The sequence below is a fragment of the Tripterygium wilfordii genome, chromosome 18, assembly GCF_013401445.1.
Source record: "Tripterygium wilfordii isolate XIE 37 chromosome 18, ASM1340144v1, whole genome shotgun sequence".
Lineage (NCBI taxonomy): Eukaryota > Viridiplantae > Streptophyta > Magnoliopsida > Celastrales > Celastraceae > Tripterygium > Tripterygium wilfordii.
The window spans coordinates 9,006,988-9,023,837 of record NC_052249.1 but is presented as its reverse complement, the minus strand read 5'-3'; the positions used below and the strand labels follow the sequence as shown (position 1 = coordinate 9,023,837).

The window sequence follows — 16,850 nt, the reverse complement described above, 5'->3', positions numbered from 1 at the left end:
TTTTTATAAACAATTTATACTACTTTTTAAATGTTACTAATTTGAAGCATTTTTAAAGCATCGAGATGGTAATTATCTATTTCGTCCCTAGTAAAAACTCTTAGTCCTATATACCCATAGGCTTATCAAAAAGCAAGCTAAACGAGTTTAGGGTATTTTGTCTCCAATAAAGTTTTATTTCTTTTTTCTTTGATAGGAGTAAAGTTTTATTTCATTATATTAAAATTAAGTAACTTTAAATTAACTGTTATTTAAATTTTATTTGATTATATTAAATTTATAAATTAATATTTATGTTTGGATATAGTTATATTTCTCTATTAAAACTAAAATGCATAGTACCTCTACACGTAATTTATCACAATATATTACACAGAATAAATGTTATCAGTAAAATTTCAACCAAACACTACAAAAGATTCAGACAACATATCTGCTATTAAAATTGTTCAACATTTCTGATAATATATCTGCTACTTTCAAAAAGCTTTACCAAACTAAGCCACAACCTTCTTTTTCTCACTAATGAGATTGAAACTGGCCGTATTAAATGGAGTTTCAACCCATCACTTTGCATCACACTGCAAAAAATGGGGAGAAAGGAAAATTTGTCTTTGGAGAAGCCACTCTCCCTCCTTGTCCTCATTGTTATGTTGCACACCTCACTCAATGTTGCTTCTAACTCTGTTGATGAAGCCAATGCTCTTATCAAATGGAAAGCCAACCTTCCTAACCAAACCCAGTCTAAGTTATCTTCATGGTCTCCCCTTCCTAAAAATGCCACTGTCTCCCAACCATGCACTTGGTTTGGAATTTCTTGCAAAGATGGAAGTGTCAATAGACTCAATCTTTCAAATTCAGGTATTGAAGGCACACTCGATGATTTTTCATTCAAATCCTTCCCTAATCTTGCATACGTTTATCTAGGGATCAATGGCCTCAGTGGTTCCATTCCATCCCAAATCAGTCAGCTCACAAAGCTCATCTATCTTGACTTGTCGAGCAATCAGTTTTCTGGGAATATCCCACCTCAAATTGGCTTGTTAACTCATCTTGAGGTCTTGTATCTAGTTGAAAATCAGTTGAATGGCTCCATTCCTGAAGAGATAGGCAATTTAAAGTCCCTTAACTCGCTTGCTCTGTATACAAATTATCTAGATGGGCCAATTCCAACTTCTTTGGGAAATTTAAGCAATCTCATTTACATGTATCTCTATAACAACTCACTATCTGGTTATATTCCTCCACAAATAGGGAACCTCACCAATTTGGTTGAGCTCGACATGGCTATCAATCTCCTAATAGGTCATATCCCTTCCACTTTGGGAGACTTGAAGAACCTACTAGTGTTGCATGTGTATGAAAACCAACTTCTTGGATACATTCCCCCAGAGATAGGAAATCTGAAGTCACTTCAATTGCTACGCTTAAATTCAAACGATCTTTCTGGTCCAATTCCGACTTCTCTAGGTGGTCTCAAAAATCTCACCCTTCTTTCTCTTCATATTAATAAACTATCTGGGCCTATTCCTGAGGAGATAGGAACTTTGAAATCACTTTATAGCCTAGCATTGAGCCAAAATCAACTCATTGGTTCTGTTCCAACCTCCCTTTGCAGTTTGAAAGACTTGGAATTTCTTTATCTTCGTGACAACAAATTGTTTGGATTCATTCCTCAAGAAATAGCAAATCTCACAAAGCTGACTGAGCTGCAACTAGATCATAACCAGTTCACTGGTCACCTGCCAGAAAAGATTTGCCAGAGTGGAACACTTCAAAAGTTCATTGCAAGTGAAAACAATTTCTCAGGTCCTATACCCAAAAGCTTGAGAAGCTGCACAAGTTTGGTCCGATTGCGCTTAGAAGGAAATCAGCTAGTTGGAAATGTATCAGAAGACTTTGGGATCTACCCGAATCTAGGATTTATTGATCTGAGTGACAATAAGTTCCAAGGTGAGATCTCATCAAAATGGGTAAGATGTCCAAAATTAGTCACCCTACGAATTTCTGGCAACAATATTACTGGGAGCATACCACCTGATATTGGAAACTTCAATCAGTTGCATGAACTTGATTTTTCTTCCAATCATATAGTCGGGGAGATACCAAGGGAACTCGGAAGATTGACTTCATTATTCAAAGTATTTTTGAATGAAAATCTACTCTCTGGTAGCATACCTGCAGAGTTTGGATCATTGAATAACCTTGAGTTTCTGGATCTGTCTGCAAATAGATTGAGCCATTCAATACCAAATCATCTCGGAAATCTCGTGAAGCTAAACTATTTAAATTTGAGCAATAATAAGTTCAACCACACAATTCCAGTTGAGTTGTTGAAGTTAGTTCACCTTTCCCAACTAGACTTGAGTAATAACTTGCTTATCGGAAGTATACCATCTGAAATAGACTATTTGGAAAGCTTGGAGGAGCTGAATCTCTCCCATAATGGTCTCTCTGGAAGCATTCCAGACAGCTTCAAGAATATGCATGGCTTGTCCTATGTTGACATATCCTACAATGAGTTGGAAGGTCCTATACCAGATAGTAGAGCATTTCGAGATGCTGGCTTTGAAGCAGTGCAGGGAAACAAAGGATTGTGTGGTGATGTCCAAGGATTGGAACCATGCAAACCTTTAGTGCAGCATAAAGACAACGCGAAGAAGAGCAGAAAGTTCATGTTCTTAATCATTTTCTTTCCTCTTTTTGGAGTGCTTTTACTTATACTTGCTCTCTGTGGAATTTTCTTCATCAAACGAAGAAGAAAGGAAGATCCCCAAGCTGAAAAAGTTAATGTGCCAAATAAAGGTGTCTTTTCTATATCAACTTTTGATGGAAAAATTATGTACGAAGAAATCATCAGAGCAACCGAGGATTTTGATGTCTCATATTGCATCGGAAAGGGTGGATTCGGAAGTGTCTACAAAGCGGAGCTACCATCAGCTGGCATTGTAGCCGTGAAGAAACTCCATTCGTTGTCTGATAGCCAGTATACATCCCAAAAGGCATTCTTGAATGAGATAAAGGTGTTACTGGAGATAAGGCATCGAAACATTGTGAAGCTTCATGGGTTCTGCTCAAGTGCTCGATACTCATTTTTGGTCTATGAGTACCTTGAACAGGGCAACTTGGCCTCATTCCTGAGCAAAGAAGTAACGGCTAAAGAATTAGATTGGAATAAGAGACTGGACATTGTTAAATGTGTCGCCCACGCCCTCTCTTACATGCACCATGATTGCTTTCCTCCAATTGTCCATCGAGACATTTCAAGCAATAATATTTTGCTGGATTCCAACTATATGGCTCATATCTCAGACTTTGGCACTGCTAAGCTTCTTAAACCGGACTCATCTAATTGCACCACATTTGCTGGCACATATGGATATGTTGCACCAGGTACTGTATTATGTTGTTTTATTACTTCAAACAATTAGAAATTTGTTTAATTTGTTTAAATTTTTATGCAGAGCTTGCTTACACGATGAAGGTAACCGAGAAGTGTGATGTGTATAGCTTTGGGGTAATAGCACTGGAAGTGATCAAAGGAGAGCATCCCGGTGACATCATCCCCTCTCTATCCTCCACTTGGACTGAGGAGCACACGTTAACAGAAGATTTTTTGGACCAACGCCTTCCACCTCCTTCACGTAATGTTGTGCATGAACTGACAAATGTGGTGAAAATAGCAACTCAATGCTTGAATGCTAATTCACAATCTAGGCCAACATTGGGTATGATTTCCAAGCTATTTTTGTCCTCATCGATAGGTAAAAGAAAGAGAATATATCAGTCATGAACATTTCTTGTTATTGGGTGTCGCTTGTCATAAGTTGTTAGGTTTTGTTAGGCCCTTCCAATGTTATGATGGCTGGTTGCATTAGTTCTGCATGCATTGCAACAATTATGTTTGTATTTAGTTATGTTTTTGTCTTGGTTTATGTTGTTCTTGGTCAAAGTTACTGTTTTAACATTGACCGAGTTTATTATAATGTCTGTGGTTGTAAGTTTGATCTTCTTAGACTCCTCAAAAAGGCTTAAAAGCTTAACATTCTAATGTTTCTATAATGATTATTTCTTTCAATTAATAGTCAAGTAGCTTGGTAAAGCAACAGTATGCTTAATCTATAGCTCAATTCCACCTCTCTATGTAGCCAAGTCTGCATATATATCACCGGTTTCTGTATGAAATTGTTGAATGCAGTAATGAGTTTTTATGCCGACAGTTGATCGTCTATCTTTTACATGCTAGCTCAACGTACTTGCTGCCAATATTAAATTCAGAATTGAGAAACTCATTGCTGCATTCGATAATTTTGATAAGTTCATACATGGTGATTAAATTTTTTAAAGACAAAACTAAAATTTTCTGTTAGAGCTATAAACACAATCAGAGATGAATCAAGACTACAGATGTCTACCAGAATCAGGAAAAGCTTCACATTCACTTTATTCTACAACAGAACACGCATTACAGAATTGTCTGCTTCAAAAATCGCATAACCCTATGCACAATATTTAGCATAGCAACATATATGTCAGTAACCGAAATCACGACGTAGACGGACTTACTAAAAGATAGCATAATCCTATACACATTTAGCATAACCCTATACCTCTCTTCTTCACTCTTTTCCCTTTCCCTTCCCCCTTTTTCCCTTTCCCTTCCTCTCCTTTTTCTTTCCCTCTCTCTCTCTTTTCTGCCCAGCGCCTCCACGCCCCCCACCCCCCAACTTTCTTTTTGTCTTTTCCCTTTCTTCTCTTCTTTCCTTCTTCACCTTTGTATTTCCCCCTTTTCTACCGAGCCCCTCCTCCTCGTTTCACCTTAGATTAAGAAAACTTTATAGGATTTTGGGTGGCTTGTGGGCTTGTTCCTTTGGGACAAAATTCAGGTATTGGGCATTGGACTTAGGTTTTGAAATTATCTTGTTGCTTTGAGTTGGACATATGTGAGATGTTGAGATATGGACTTTGGACTTGGGTTTTGGGGTGGATTTGTGTTGGAATTGATTATGAGAAAGGGAATGATTACTTGCACACAGAATTAAATTCACTATACACACCGATTTAACACACTCAAAAAAAAAAAAACTAATACACACATTGTACTTCCTAAATTACCCCTTCATCCAATAAAATATAGGGAAAATTGGTGATAAGTTCATATCTTAAAAGTGTTATTCCAACAATGACACTCTTAAAAATTTTATTCCATAAAATCCATAAAATTTAAAATACTATTTCATAAAGGACAAAAAGTTAAAAATATATGATTTTATTGTCTAAAATACCATTATTTTCATCCTCAAACATGACACAAGCCATGATTCATCTCTGACCTCCACCGGAATCTTTGTCTCCATCGGCGGAAGCTTTGTAAATTACCCTTTCATCCAATAAAATATATTTGTTTTTCTCTCAATCAATCTGTGAAGAGGGCATGCAGGATCAAAAAATTGTCAATGCGTTGGCAAGAAAAAGGATTAAAACCCATTCGATTAAATGATCAAATGAAAAAAAATTAAATCACATTGAAAATATAAAATTTTCTATTGCTAAGTCACTAGTGCTTCTTTTCAAAACCAATCAAACAAGTAGAAGAAGCAGTCATGGTTGACCTTTCTCTTTTTCTTCTAACAATGAAAACCACCTCTCCTTCTCTTTCACTCTATCTCTGTTTCTCTTCTTCCTCTCTCTATATTTCTCTTAGAGTTCGTGGCAAGATTTGCAAGTTCTGTTGAGATATTGGGAGCAACAAAGCAGATCAAGTTGGGAGTAACTTCTAATTCATCTTTAATTAAGTTTGAAATTAAGAAGACTTCTTTTGTTAAAAAAATTTAACTAAAAATATTAAGGTTATAATTTAAGTTGATTGTATTGAGAAAGAATTATGGGTGTAAAAAGTAAATAGGTTTTAAAGTAATTTCATATAAGAATAATTTTGTAAATTTAAATATTTTAAAAAAATATTTGTGCAATGAGTTTAAGTTTGTGTGCAAATAGCAGCTCCCTAAGAGAAATTGAGTTAAATACATCATAGAATGCATATATAAAAATACTCAGTGAAAAATGACCTGGACAAAATTCAGGTATTACAGCTGCCGCCCTTTGTGTGTCCTTTACGTAGTAAATGATAGACAAACACGTAATGAACTGATTTTATGCGATGAATATGCATGTGTTTTAGCTTATTGCAAAAAGTAAACTCACCCTCTTGGTGCGTGGAAGAGTAATTCTACCATCTTGGTGGGAAAAGTAAACTCCGCCATCTTGGCATGGAAAATAATTTTCGCCATCTCGGGGTTGCAAAAAAGTAAATCTTGCCATAATGGCGTGGAAAATAATTTTCCCCATCTCGGCGTGAAAAATAAATTGCGCCATCTCAGCTTGTAGAAAAGTAAGTTTTGCCATCTAGGCGTGGAAAATAAATTTCGTCATCTCGGTGTGGAAAATAAGTTGCGTCATCACGGCTTGCAGAAAAGTAAGTTTTGCCATCTCGGCGTGGAAAATAAATTTCGTCATCTCGGCTTGCAGAAACGTAATTTTGTCATTGTGGAACGTAGTTTTGTCATTGTGGAGTGAAAAATAAATTTGGCTATCTCGGCATGGGAAATAAATTACGCCATCTCGGTGGGAAAAGTAAACTTCGCCATCTCGGCTTGTAAAGTAATAAACCTGAGTTACCGTAAATTTTGACATTGCATTATCCTTGAGGACCTATGAAGAAAAAGGACGGTCAATACAGAAATGCATGCACTATTTTGAGGAATGCGCCGGATATGCTTGGTTGGTGATACTGCTAGTGAACTAAGACTCATGGGTCTTTGTAAACCGTGACTGTTTGAATCTCTTATTCATCCTGTTTCGCCTTGCTTTAGTCTTTCCTTTTTGTTGTTATTATTGTCTGTTCATTGTGAACTTGTGTCTGCGTGCATCTCTGATTATTTTTCTAGTGCCTTGTTTGTTTCATTCTTCTTTTCTTCTCACTACTACCTATTGCTAGCTTTTCTCAAGCTTTTGACAGTCTTCTATGTATCATAATCAATACTCACCTTGGAACAAACATTTTTTGGTGGCTGAGTTGAAGTTGTTTATTGTAACCGTTGCTTCCACATTAGGATTTTCGACCTCTGCGGGGAGTGCCTATTACTAGCTACACCTAAATAATTGGTTAGGATAAACATCATACCACTATACCAGCACCCAAATCTTCATAATACTTGTTTTTCTGCAAAATCTTATGTGTATGGCAAGAGAATAAGAAAGTTCATGTCGTGAAAAATAAAATGGGAGCTGAATCAAACGATGAATAAATGTGCCAAATACCGTGGAACAGCTGTGCAGTTACTACTCCTGCAACTCTACTTCCTAGCTTCTCCCTCAATTTTGATTTCAAGTTCTTGTTGAAATCGGTGGATATGTAAATGAATAATCTCAATAATCATACATATATTCATGACACATGTCATCATTTCATTGACCAATACCATGTGTCTACCACGTGGAATATCAATAATGAAAATAAAATTACACATCATCAACAAACGACCATGTTATCGCTGTCATGACGGAAAAGTGGTCGAAGGGTTACTTTAGAATATTGTTTGAAGTACAGGGGCTTGTTTGGCCCAAAAAAAATAGAGGGGCTTGTTTGGCCATTTTTTTGAAAGTACAGGGGCTATTTCGTTACTTATCCCAAAATAAAAATACAAACCAAACACCACCTAAGGGTCTATTTGGATTTAGAGAAGGGAATAAAATGGGGGGAAAAAGAATGGAAGGAAGGAAAAGGAAGAGAATGAAAGGTAGAATACTTTGTACTATCTTATGTTTGGATATAAAAAAAAAAAAAACTAATTTTTTTATTTCTCTTGTTTGAATATTTATGATAAAAGAAAATAAAAGAATTGAAATTTGTTTAAATATACTATTTAGATGGGCAAAAAAAAATTCACTTGTAAATCACTTAATTATCTATCCCTTTCCCCCAAATGACCCAATTTTGCGGAGAAATTATTTTGACAAAACATTGGACTCTTACCTCCAATTCTCTTCAAATTCATCTCCTTTTTTTTTTTCTAAACCATTTGAACAAAAGAATTGGGAGGAAATTCATTTCCTAACTCTTATCTTATTCTATAGAAAGATTTTTTTTGTTTCATTTGATAACTTTCGCTTACTAGTTAAGTCTAGATTATAGACTTAAGCCGCCGATGTCGGGAAATTTTCCCCAAATCCTCCGTAATAGAAATATCAACAAGAATAGCATCCGTAACAGAAATATCAGCAAGAATAGCAACACAATCAAGACAATAATATACGTGGAAAACCTCTAAGACTGGAAGAAAAACCACGAGCATTGTCAACAAATGACAAGCAAGAGAAATCCACTATGTAGCAAATTTATACAACTACACACTCAATTCTTTCTCACCTTGAACCCAATTGAACCCCAAGAGATTACCACAAAGTTATCCCCTTTGCTCTCTCTCAACAGCCTCGTGTGTGCTGTGTGTTTGTTTACACGTGTGTTTACCTATTGGGGTTTTGGGTTTATAATAAATCACAGACAATACTGCAATTGATTTCTATTGCAAGGCCAACAATGGCGTCTAGAGTTTCCTTGAGGAGCAGCAGTGGCAAGGGCAAAAAGGCAACGAAGTCGTAGGAAGAAGGATCATCCAAGTTTAAGCTCGAAAAGGAGTGGAGTACGTGGGCGGTGAAGAAGGCTAAGGTTATCACTCACTATGGCTTTATCCCTCTTGTGATCATCGTCGGCATGATCACAAGTCTTCTATTTATAGAAAGATAGTGTAGCTCGTCAGCCGTTTGGACGATTCGTTAAGCTTTCCGGACAGTAACACTTCTAGACCTAATTTCCAGCACAGTTGTCTGGACACCCCTATCAATTGTCCCGATAGTTCTTCAACTTTTCTTAATTTAAAACGTCCAGTAAGGCCCTTCTGCCACTTCATGTATTTGAGGTGTCTAGACGGCTATACCCCCATCCGGACGACAACTCCAGAAATGTCAAACCGCAATAGACCTCGTATCAACACACGATTTGAATCGAACTCCAAATTTATTGATAAATCCTAACAGCCGATTAGAGTGACAATGATGGTCTATTTCTACCTCAGTAATCTGGATTTGAGCTCCCTCTTCCTTGTCTTTTAAAGAACTTACCTATGTAAGAAAAAGGTGGAGATTATAAATTAGCCCTAAACCCTAAATGACCCTAAAACTTATTACATTACTTACAAATCTATTTTATTTATAAGTAGTGATAAAAGTTTTAGGGTCATTGCTAAATGCTATAGTAAAGCAACGACCCTAAAACTTATTACATTACTTACAAATCTATTGATTCGTAAGTAATGATTAAAGTTTTAGGGTCATTGCTAAATGCTATAGTAAAGCATTGACCCTAAGACTTATTACATTACTTACAAGTCTATTGATTCGTAAGCAATGATTAAAGTTTTAGGGTCATTGCTAAATGCTATAGTATAACAATGACCTTAAAACTTATTACGTTACTTACAAATCTCAGGTTGTGGCATGATTGGGTTCATTTGGGGTGTCCTAGGGTTCAATGTAGGAATGGTTGGTGGTTTGTCACTTGTAACTATGATCATATTGAGGGTTCAACGCCCAAATTGAATGTTAAATAATGAATCTGGTTTGATTTTGTGTTTTCATGGATGATATATTATGTGGAACAACTTTATTATTGAGTGTGTACATAACTACAGGTTGGGCTTTGGATATTATTCACAACAAAATTCGATTACCATTTTGAGTTACTTTAAAAATAGGCTGCCCAGAGAATCACAAGTAGCTCAGATAGCATTCACGTATGTTGTATCTCATAAAAGTCTCAAGTTCGAACCTCCCCATCACCATCGCTGTATTTAAAAACATAGGCTGTCCAATATTATTGACTGTATATATATATTCATGTATGTTTTAATTTTATAGTGCGCTTATTGGGCTGATCCCATCTTAAGACCCATATGTACGTTGTCTTTTCGTGCATTTCTAAGGTCAGGCCATTCTCACTGTGAAAGAAGAAACGATATTTATATGTATTTGACTTTATTTAAAATTTAACTATGTGTAATGTAACTAGGTTGTACACTTTGTACATTACACAAGATTGATTGAATTTTATTTTGGCAGTTAAGAGCACAAATAAAAATCAGTAACTTTGTGGTCACGCATTGGGGCTTTGACCCAATTTACCATGTTATCAGTTGAAAAATTTATGTGTACGCGAGTATAAGGACGCGAGTTTAGATCCATATTGGATGTCGAAAAGACAAATTATTATTTTTTACATAATTAAAGAAACATAGTTACGTCATACAAAACTTTATATAAGTATGCGTGTTTTTGTTTCGTTCGTAGTTTAATACATATTTTTGTAAGTTTTTATTATTACGTGTTAAATTCATGGAGATTAACTCAGACCAAACAAAGTCACTTGTAGCAAGTGAATCGTTGGTTGAACGACAATCACATTGCATTGCATGTAAAAGATCACCCATTATTAGGTCGTGGGTTCGGATCTTACCCCCTCCTCAAATCTTTGTTTCCAAAAAAAAAACACTTGTATTGAATACTTTAAGCTAGAAGGCCTATAACTACGATATTGACATTGAATAGGAGGCTGGTATACGTCGTGATCGAGCATCCTACCAAGTGGAAATAGTTGATCCATTTAGAATGAATTAGTATCACTACATGTCATATATTAATGTTCCATTGGCTCAAGATAATATGCTTGGTGTTACTCAATGCCAACATGTTGCTAGGACTGGCAATGTTGTGGCTCATTCTCTTGCAAGAATGGCTAAGCATCGTAGTGGACGCTTTATATGATTAAATGGGTGTCCATCGGATGTTGTTCCCCTACTTACGAGGGAGCGTTGTAGTTCTTTTATTGTTTAATGAACGTTTTCTTCTCAAGAAAAAAATATTAATATGTTTTAAAAAATACGTTAATTAATGTTTAATTAATACTTGGATACAAAATAATTAATTAACATAAGATTTTATGGAATCGACCACATTGTTTGACAAAGTATTTTCGTCCACTTGACCAAGTCTCAAAAGTTAGACGACGTACATGGAATACGACGTTAAAGAGAAAAGAAAAAGATCACTTTGGATAAGAGGCTGCTATAGGTCTTTTTCAAGATTAGTTAGTGCATCGCCACTTCAAATTCATTAATTATATATTGTTCCATTGGAGTTAATAAACTTCTATCATCAAGGCACAATTTTATTCCTTTTCATTTGAATTATATATTTTTTAAATAATTAATGTGAGAATTTAAGGGGCTACACCCTCGTAGACCAAGAGTTTTGCACATCTACGGATTGGCTAACCGAAATTGGTAAAATCTATTTGGGTGATTAATTTGGAACAAATTAAATATTGGATGATTAAATTGATACAATTTAATTTTGAGGGAACAAATTGAAACACTGTCCATTAACCCACTCTAATTAACTGCCAAGTGCATGACATATATATATGTATCGACATTTTTTTCTTTAATTTTTCACGTATCCCACATCATCAAACCAAACACTTGAGATTTATTGTTTGTTGGCAAGTGGAATTAGATTTTGCTCAATTAATTAATCAACCATAGCCATCAATCATTCTCTCTCTCCCCCTCTCCGCCCCCCCGGCCCTCTCTCTCTCTCTCTCTATATATATATATATATATAAACCATAGCCATCACCCGCTTCACACACAACTTGAAGGCCATGCTTTCTTCATTAAAAAAGTAACGCAAAAGTCTTTACATGATTCTACGATCTTATCTTCTCAAACAAAAGTGATAAAATGAATAATTACTTGAACAAGACAGCAGCCCCTTCATTTCTATATAAACTATCATTAATGCTCCATTTTCTTACACCCAAGTTTCTTAATTTCTCCCCTTCACTCGATAAACTATTCAACCACTATGAAGATAATTAGCCAAGCAACTATCGTTGGCCTCATAGGGTTAGCCTTGCTAGCCCATCTCTCTGGTGCCCAAAACTCCCCACAAGACTATGTCAACGCTCACAATGCCGCTCGTGCTCAGGTGGGTGTCGGTCCGATAAGATGGGACAACAACGTGGCGGCCTACGCGCAAAATTACGCGAATAGGCACAAGGGTGATTGCAGATTGGTGCATTCCGGTGGACAATATGGTGAAAACCTAGCTGGAAGTAGCGGTGACTTGACAGGAACAGCCGCGGTGAACATGTGGGTGGGTGAGAAGCCCTTCTATAACTATAATTCCAACTCTTGTGCTGCAGGAAGAGTATGCGGGCATTATACTCAGGTGGTTTGGCGTAACTCGGTCCGATTGGGGTGCGCTAAGGTTCGATGCAACAACGGGGGCACTTTCATCACCTGCAACTATGATCCTCCAGGCAATTACAACAATCAACGTCCATACTCAGACGTTATATAAGACTAGATGGGTGAATATATATATATACATATGTGTGTGTGTGTATGTATGTGACTATTAACTAAGTAGATGTTGTATTACTACCTCCCAATTGTTTGTTATGCCTGCGAAGTACATACCTTTTGGGGGATGAGAATAAAACAACATGAATGAATTCCAAATATATATATCTATATATATATATATATATATGTATGTATATTTTGTTAACATTTTTCTATTGAAAGTTTTGACGTCTGTAGGGGCCAAATTTGGTATTAGGCCCAAATCAAGCCCAACAATCCACGCCCCAAACAATTAGCAGCCCAACCCTCATCGGGTGCAATTGTGCTACGGTGGCCCAAGACCCAAAAAATCTCGCATCATCAATATAGTTTAAGGAAATTTTATCACACACCATTAATATACTATCTTTCCGTGGAAGAAATATGTTTTCCCATCGAAATTTGATTGGGATTTATCTTAATATCAAAAACCGTGTAAGTACTCCTTTCCTTGGAATTTATTTGCTTTATAAATACATGATTTCGTAGCACAATAAACTGAATCAATAGATCATGGAGTCACTCTTTTGGGTGTTTTAGGTTTAAGAAATTATTTATTTTAAATATTTTAGGTCAAGGGTTAATATGTCATTGTATACAATGATATTTATGTAAACTCTAAAAAATTAAAAAATGATATAAAGATAGTATATTAATAATGTATAGATAAAATTTCCTTATGGTTTAAAGTCATGGGCTAAGAGAAGCCCATCACTAAGAAAAGTAATATTGACCAAGAGAAGTCATCATGCGTGGGTCTCGATGTCTGTCCAATTTTTCCAGTGAGTATCATGGCTCTGTGAGGAAAACATGGAGTCCTTAAGAATCTTCGCCTAGATCAACGCCTTTAATTTCTCCGCATTAAATGCTTGCAACAAGACTTCCACAAAAGTAACAAAAAAAAGTTTGGAATACAAGTCTTTTCTTTTCAATTATTCTTTAGTATAGGAATTCTCTTAGATCAATATTATCATCATTGGGACATGTGGGATCCAAAATAATGGATCTTATGTGTTATTTTATTTATCCACATCCTCAAAAAGTGATCCGGTATATGAGAGTTATTATTGTATCGAGAATTATTATTCTATTTACACACATATAACTCGGTTTTGAACGTTTTTAAAACCGAGTTATGGTATTATAATATTATAGTATGCTATTTTAGTTCTATTGGTCTATTGCTACTTCGTAGATTTAGTCTATAATATCTGTTCTGTTCAATAAGGAATACACAAAGTTTTTCACCACACTATCTCCTATGCAGATGAAATCTAATTCTTCTCATCCAACAGTCATGGATTTTCATGGAATTTTCACAACGTTAGTTCTGTTGGTGTGTTCCAACGACACATATTTGACGCACAGAATCTTGATCCAATCTATGAGTGTTGTTTCGTTTTTTGTTTTTGTTTAGTCTATTCGGGTTTAGTCTAGGACAGTGTTATTCAGATACGTATCGGAGTTGTCGGTGTTAGTTCGGTGTTTGTTTGTTCTTCGGTTTTGTAATTTCTCTACTAGTGTTTGTAAATTCCTATGTTGCTAACGTAGAGTTAGATGTAACGTTTGCTACTGTAGAATGAAGTGTTGGGGTTTAACCTGTTATTAAAAAAAAGTGCTTTTATGATAGTATTGAATTTATATATTCTCAATACCTTAATCAACCATAACTTTCGATACTTACAAATCCATATTTTCCTTTTGAGATCTCATCAAAAATGTTAGGGATCCCAGTCATCCTAATAATCAATCATATCTCTTGATTGATACACATCAGGTTTTGTCAACAGCTACACTTATATCAATAAATGATCAAGATTGATTATTGGGATGAATGAGATCTCATTTACTGGGATCCGTATCACTTCTGTTTCAGATCCAATTAACATAAAATAAAATCCAATACCCATCAAGATTCATGCCATACAATAATACATATTTTCTCCTAACCATGTCATCCCAATGTGACCGCTACTATTGTCAAGTCAATAAAGTAGGTCGTCCATGGTGATTTAAAAGTTATAATTTGATCTAATTTCGCACCATAGGTGCTAAAAGTCTATATATACCATCATACGCAAACCATTTTCTTTCACAAAAATCCTGACTTTGGTCTTCTTCTGAAATTAATCCGAAAATGTCAATTAGCAAAGCTATGTTTCTATGCCTCTTAAGCTTAGGTATGCTAGTCACACCCTCTCATGCGCAAAACTCCCAACAAGACTTTGTGGACGCTCACAACGCAGCTCGTGCCCAAGTTAATGTCGGTCCAATGGCATGGGATGACGGGGTTGCAAACTACGCACAAAATTACGCAAACCAACGCAAGGGCGACTGCAATATGGTGCACTCAGGCGGAAAACAATATGGAGAGAACCTCGCCTGGAGCAGTGGTGATATTACAGCCACGGATGCGGTGAACATGTGGGTGGCGGAGAAGGCAAACTACAACTACGAGTCCAATTCGTGCAATGGAGTTTGTGGGCATTACACTCAAGTTGTTTGGCGTAAGTCGGTTCGACTCGGTTGCGCTAGGGTTGGGTGTGACAATGGTGGGACTTTTGTCATATGCAGCTATGATCCACCAGGAAACTACAATGGAGAGCTTCCGTATTAATAGAATTGCATCTATGTGATGTGGTCTTATATATACAAAATAAGTAGTAGTATTTTGTATTGAGTCTTCTAATTAATGATCTCGAAATGTTATGCATGTAATGGGAAGGATAATAGACTCCCAAATTGCCGGATGACTCAAAAATAAAACAATGACGTTGAAGAAATTCCATATGAGCAATGCTACATCCCCAAATTTTACCCAGTAAAAGATTCATAAATCTATGTGATATTAAAATAATGTTACATATTATTGGTTTGCACCCCTGCGTGGGCTTGATTTGTGCCTCCTATGTGGGGCCTGTTGACACCTATAATTTTTTAGGCTTGATCTGGTGGTGTATCGTATATTGTATTTATACTTGTACTTAAAAAAAAAATAATGTTACATATTGCCGGATGAGTAAAAAATAAAACGATGACGTTGAAGGAATTCCATATATGTTTATTTAACTAGTCGGAAACTTGTATCACGCACGGTAAGTATTAACAAAAATATAAATTTTAAGTTTTAACAAATACTCTATATAAAATGAATTTTTCCAAAAAATATATATATATATATATATATATATATATATACTAGAAAAATAAAATTAATATTAACAAATATATATATATATATATAGAAATTCTTTTATGTAGTCTAAAAGTGTGAACTAACTTTGTGAACACAAAATTCAATGGTTGTAATAAAACACAACAAAAGTGCGGGCCCAGATTTATTGTGGGACCCACCACATCTATAGTTAAAATTAAATCACAAAGTTGATTCACACTTTTGATCCACATAACAATATATATGTATATGTATATGTATACACTCTAGAGTAATCACACGTACAGTCCACTGCCTCGTAATAGTTTTCTTGTTTTTTCCCAGAAAACTATCAGGTATCATTCATTGAAATAACTAGAACTTCTAGCTGTATAAACCGTCATTACAGAATTAGGAACATCATTCTCAATTATCACTAGAGAATTAACTAGAGGGGTGCATCTGTCTACCAGCTGAGGTGAACTCCAAATGTGATGATGATCATTAACTTCGGTAGGAGCGAAGCCACGACTTAATATGAGGGGGGTCGCAGTGGCGGACAGATGATTTTATGTTAGGATTTGCAAAGTGGGGGTCCGCTCCCGCCCCCAAAAATTTTGTTTGGGGTTATCTATTAATTATACATTCGAAAGTATAAAAAATAACACTAAAAATTAAAATTTTATAAAATATAATGACTAATATTTGTCACAGTCTTGTTGCAACCATTTGAGTATAATTTTTTACAAGAGGGGGTCTAAACTAAAACTCAGGGGGTCTTTTTTATAATTACTATATTCTTGGTTCTAATTAAAAAAATTTGAAGCTAACCCCCCTAAGTTGTATGAGAGCACTTGCATCGGTTTCTTTAAACTGATGCAAGTAGCTATTCTAGCTAACTAAACCTTCAGATTTAACAAAAAAGTGGACTGCATCAGTATCTGTTAAAGTTGTCTAAAATAAAGAATTGCAATAAGAGTTATCTACTTCTAGATAACCACTATTGCATTCTGTACTAATAAAATAATATTATTAATTATTATTTTTATATCAATATTGAATATATATTTCTCTTCTCTTTCACTTCTCTCTTTTCGTCTCTACTTCCATGACCACTTCTTCCCAACTTCTCCTCTCACACCTTTTAATGTACGAGTAGCTTTAGATTTTCTGCT

General features: G+C 35.6%; 3 protein-coding genes across 3 annotated transcripts; all 3 read left to right on the top strand.

Moving 5' to 3' along the window:
- Nucleotides 1-501: 501 nt before the first annotated feature.
- On the top strand, nucleotides 502-4,078 carry LOC119983968 (MDIS1-interacting receptor like kinase 2-like). Its single transcript, XM_038827709.1, has 2 exons — nucleotides 502-3,393; nucleotides 3,465-4,078. Exons 1-2 carry the CDS (start codon nucleotides 591-593, stop codon nucleotides 3,791-3,793), a joined length of 3,132 nt encoding a protein of 1,043 aa, XP_038683637.1. The 5' UTR covers nucleotides 502-590; the 3' UTR covers nucleotides 3,794-4,078.
- A 7,841-nt stretch (nucleotides 4,079-11,919) lies between these two features.
- On the top strand, nucleotides 11,920-12,642 carry LOC119984851 (pathogenesis-related protein 1-like). The gene has a single exon (XM_038828980.1). It carries the CDS (start codon nucleotides 11,980-11,982, stop codon nucleotides 12,475-12,477), a length of 498 nt encoding a protein of 165 aa, XP_038684908.1. The 5' UTR covers nucleotides 11,920-11,979; the 3' UTR covers nucleotides 12,478-12,642.
- A 1,940-nt stretch (nucleotides 12,643-14,582) lies between these two features.
- LOC119984569 (pathogenesis-related protein 1-like) lies at nucleotides 14,583-15,304 on the top strand. The gene has a single exon (XM_038828576.1). The coding sequence runs from the start codon at nucleotides 14,659-14,661 to the stop codon at nucleotides 15,136-15,138; it is 480 nt and encodes a 159-aa protein (XP_038684504.1). The 5' UTR covers nucleotides 14,583-14,658; the 3' UTR covers nucleotides 15,139-15,304.
- Nucleotides 15,305-16,850: the final 1,546 nt, after the last annotated feature.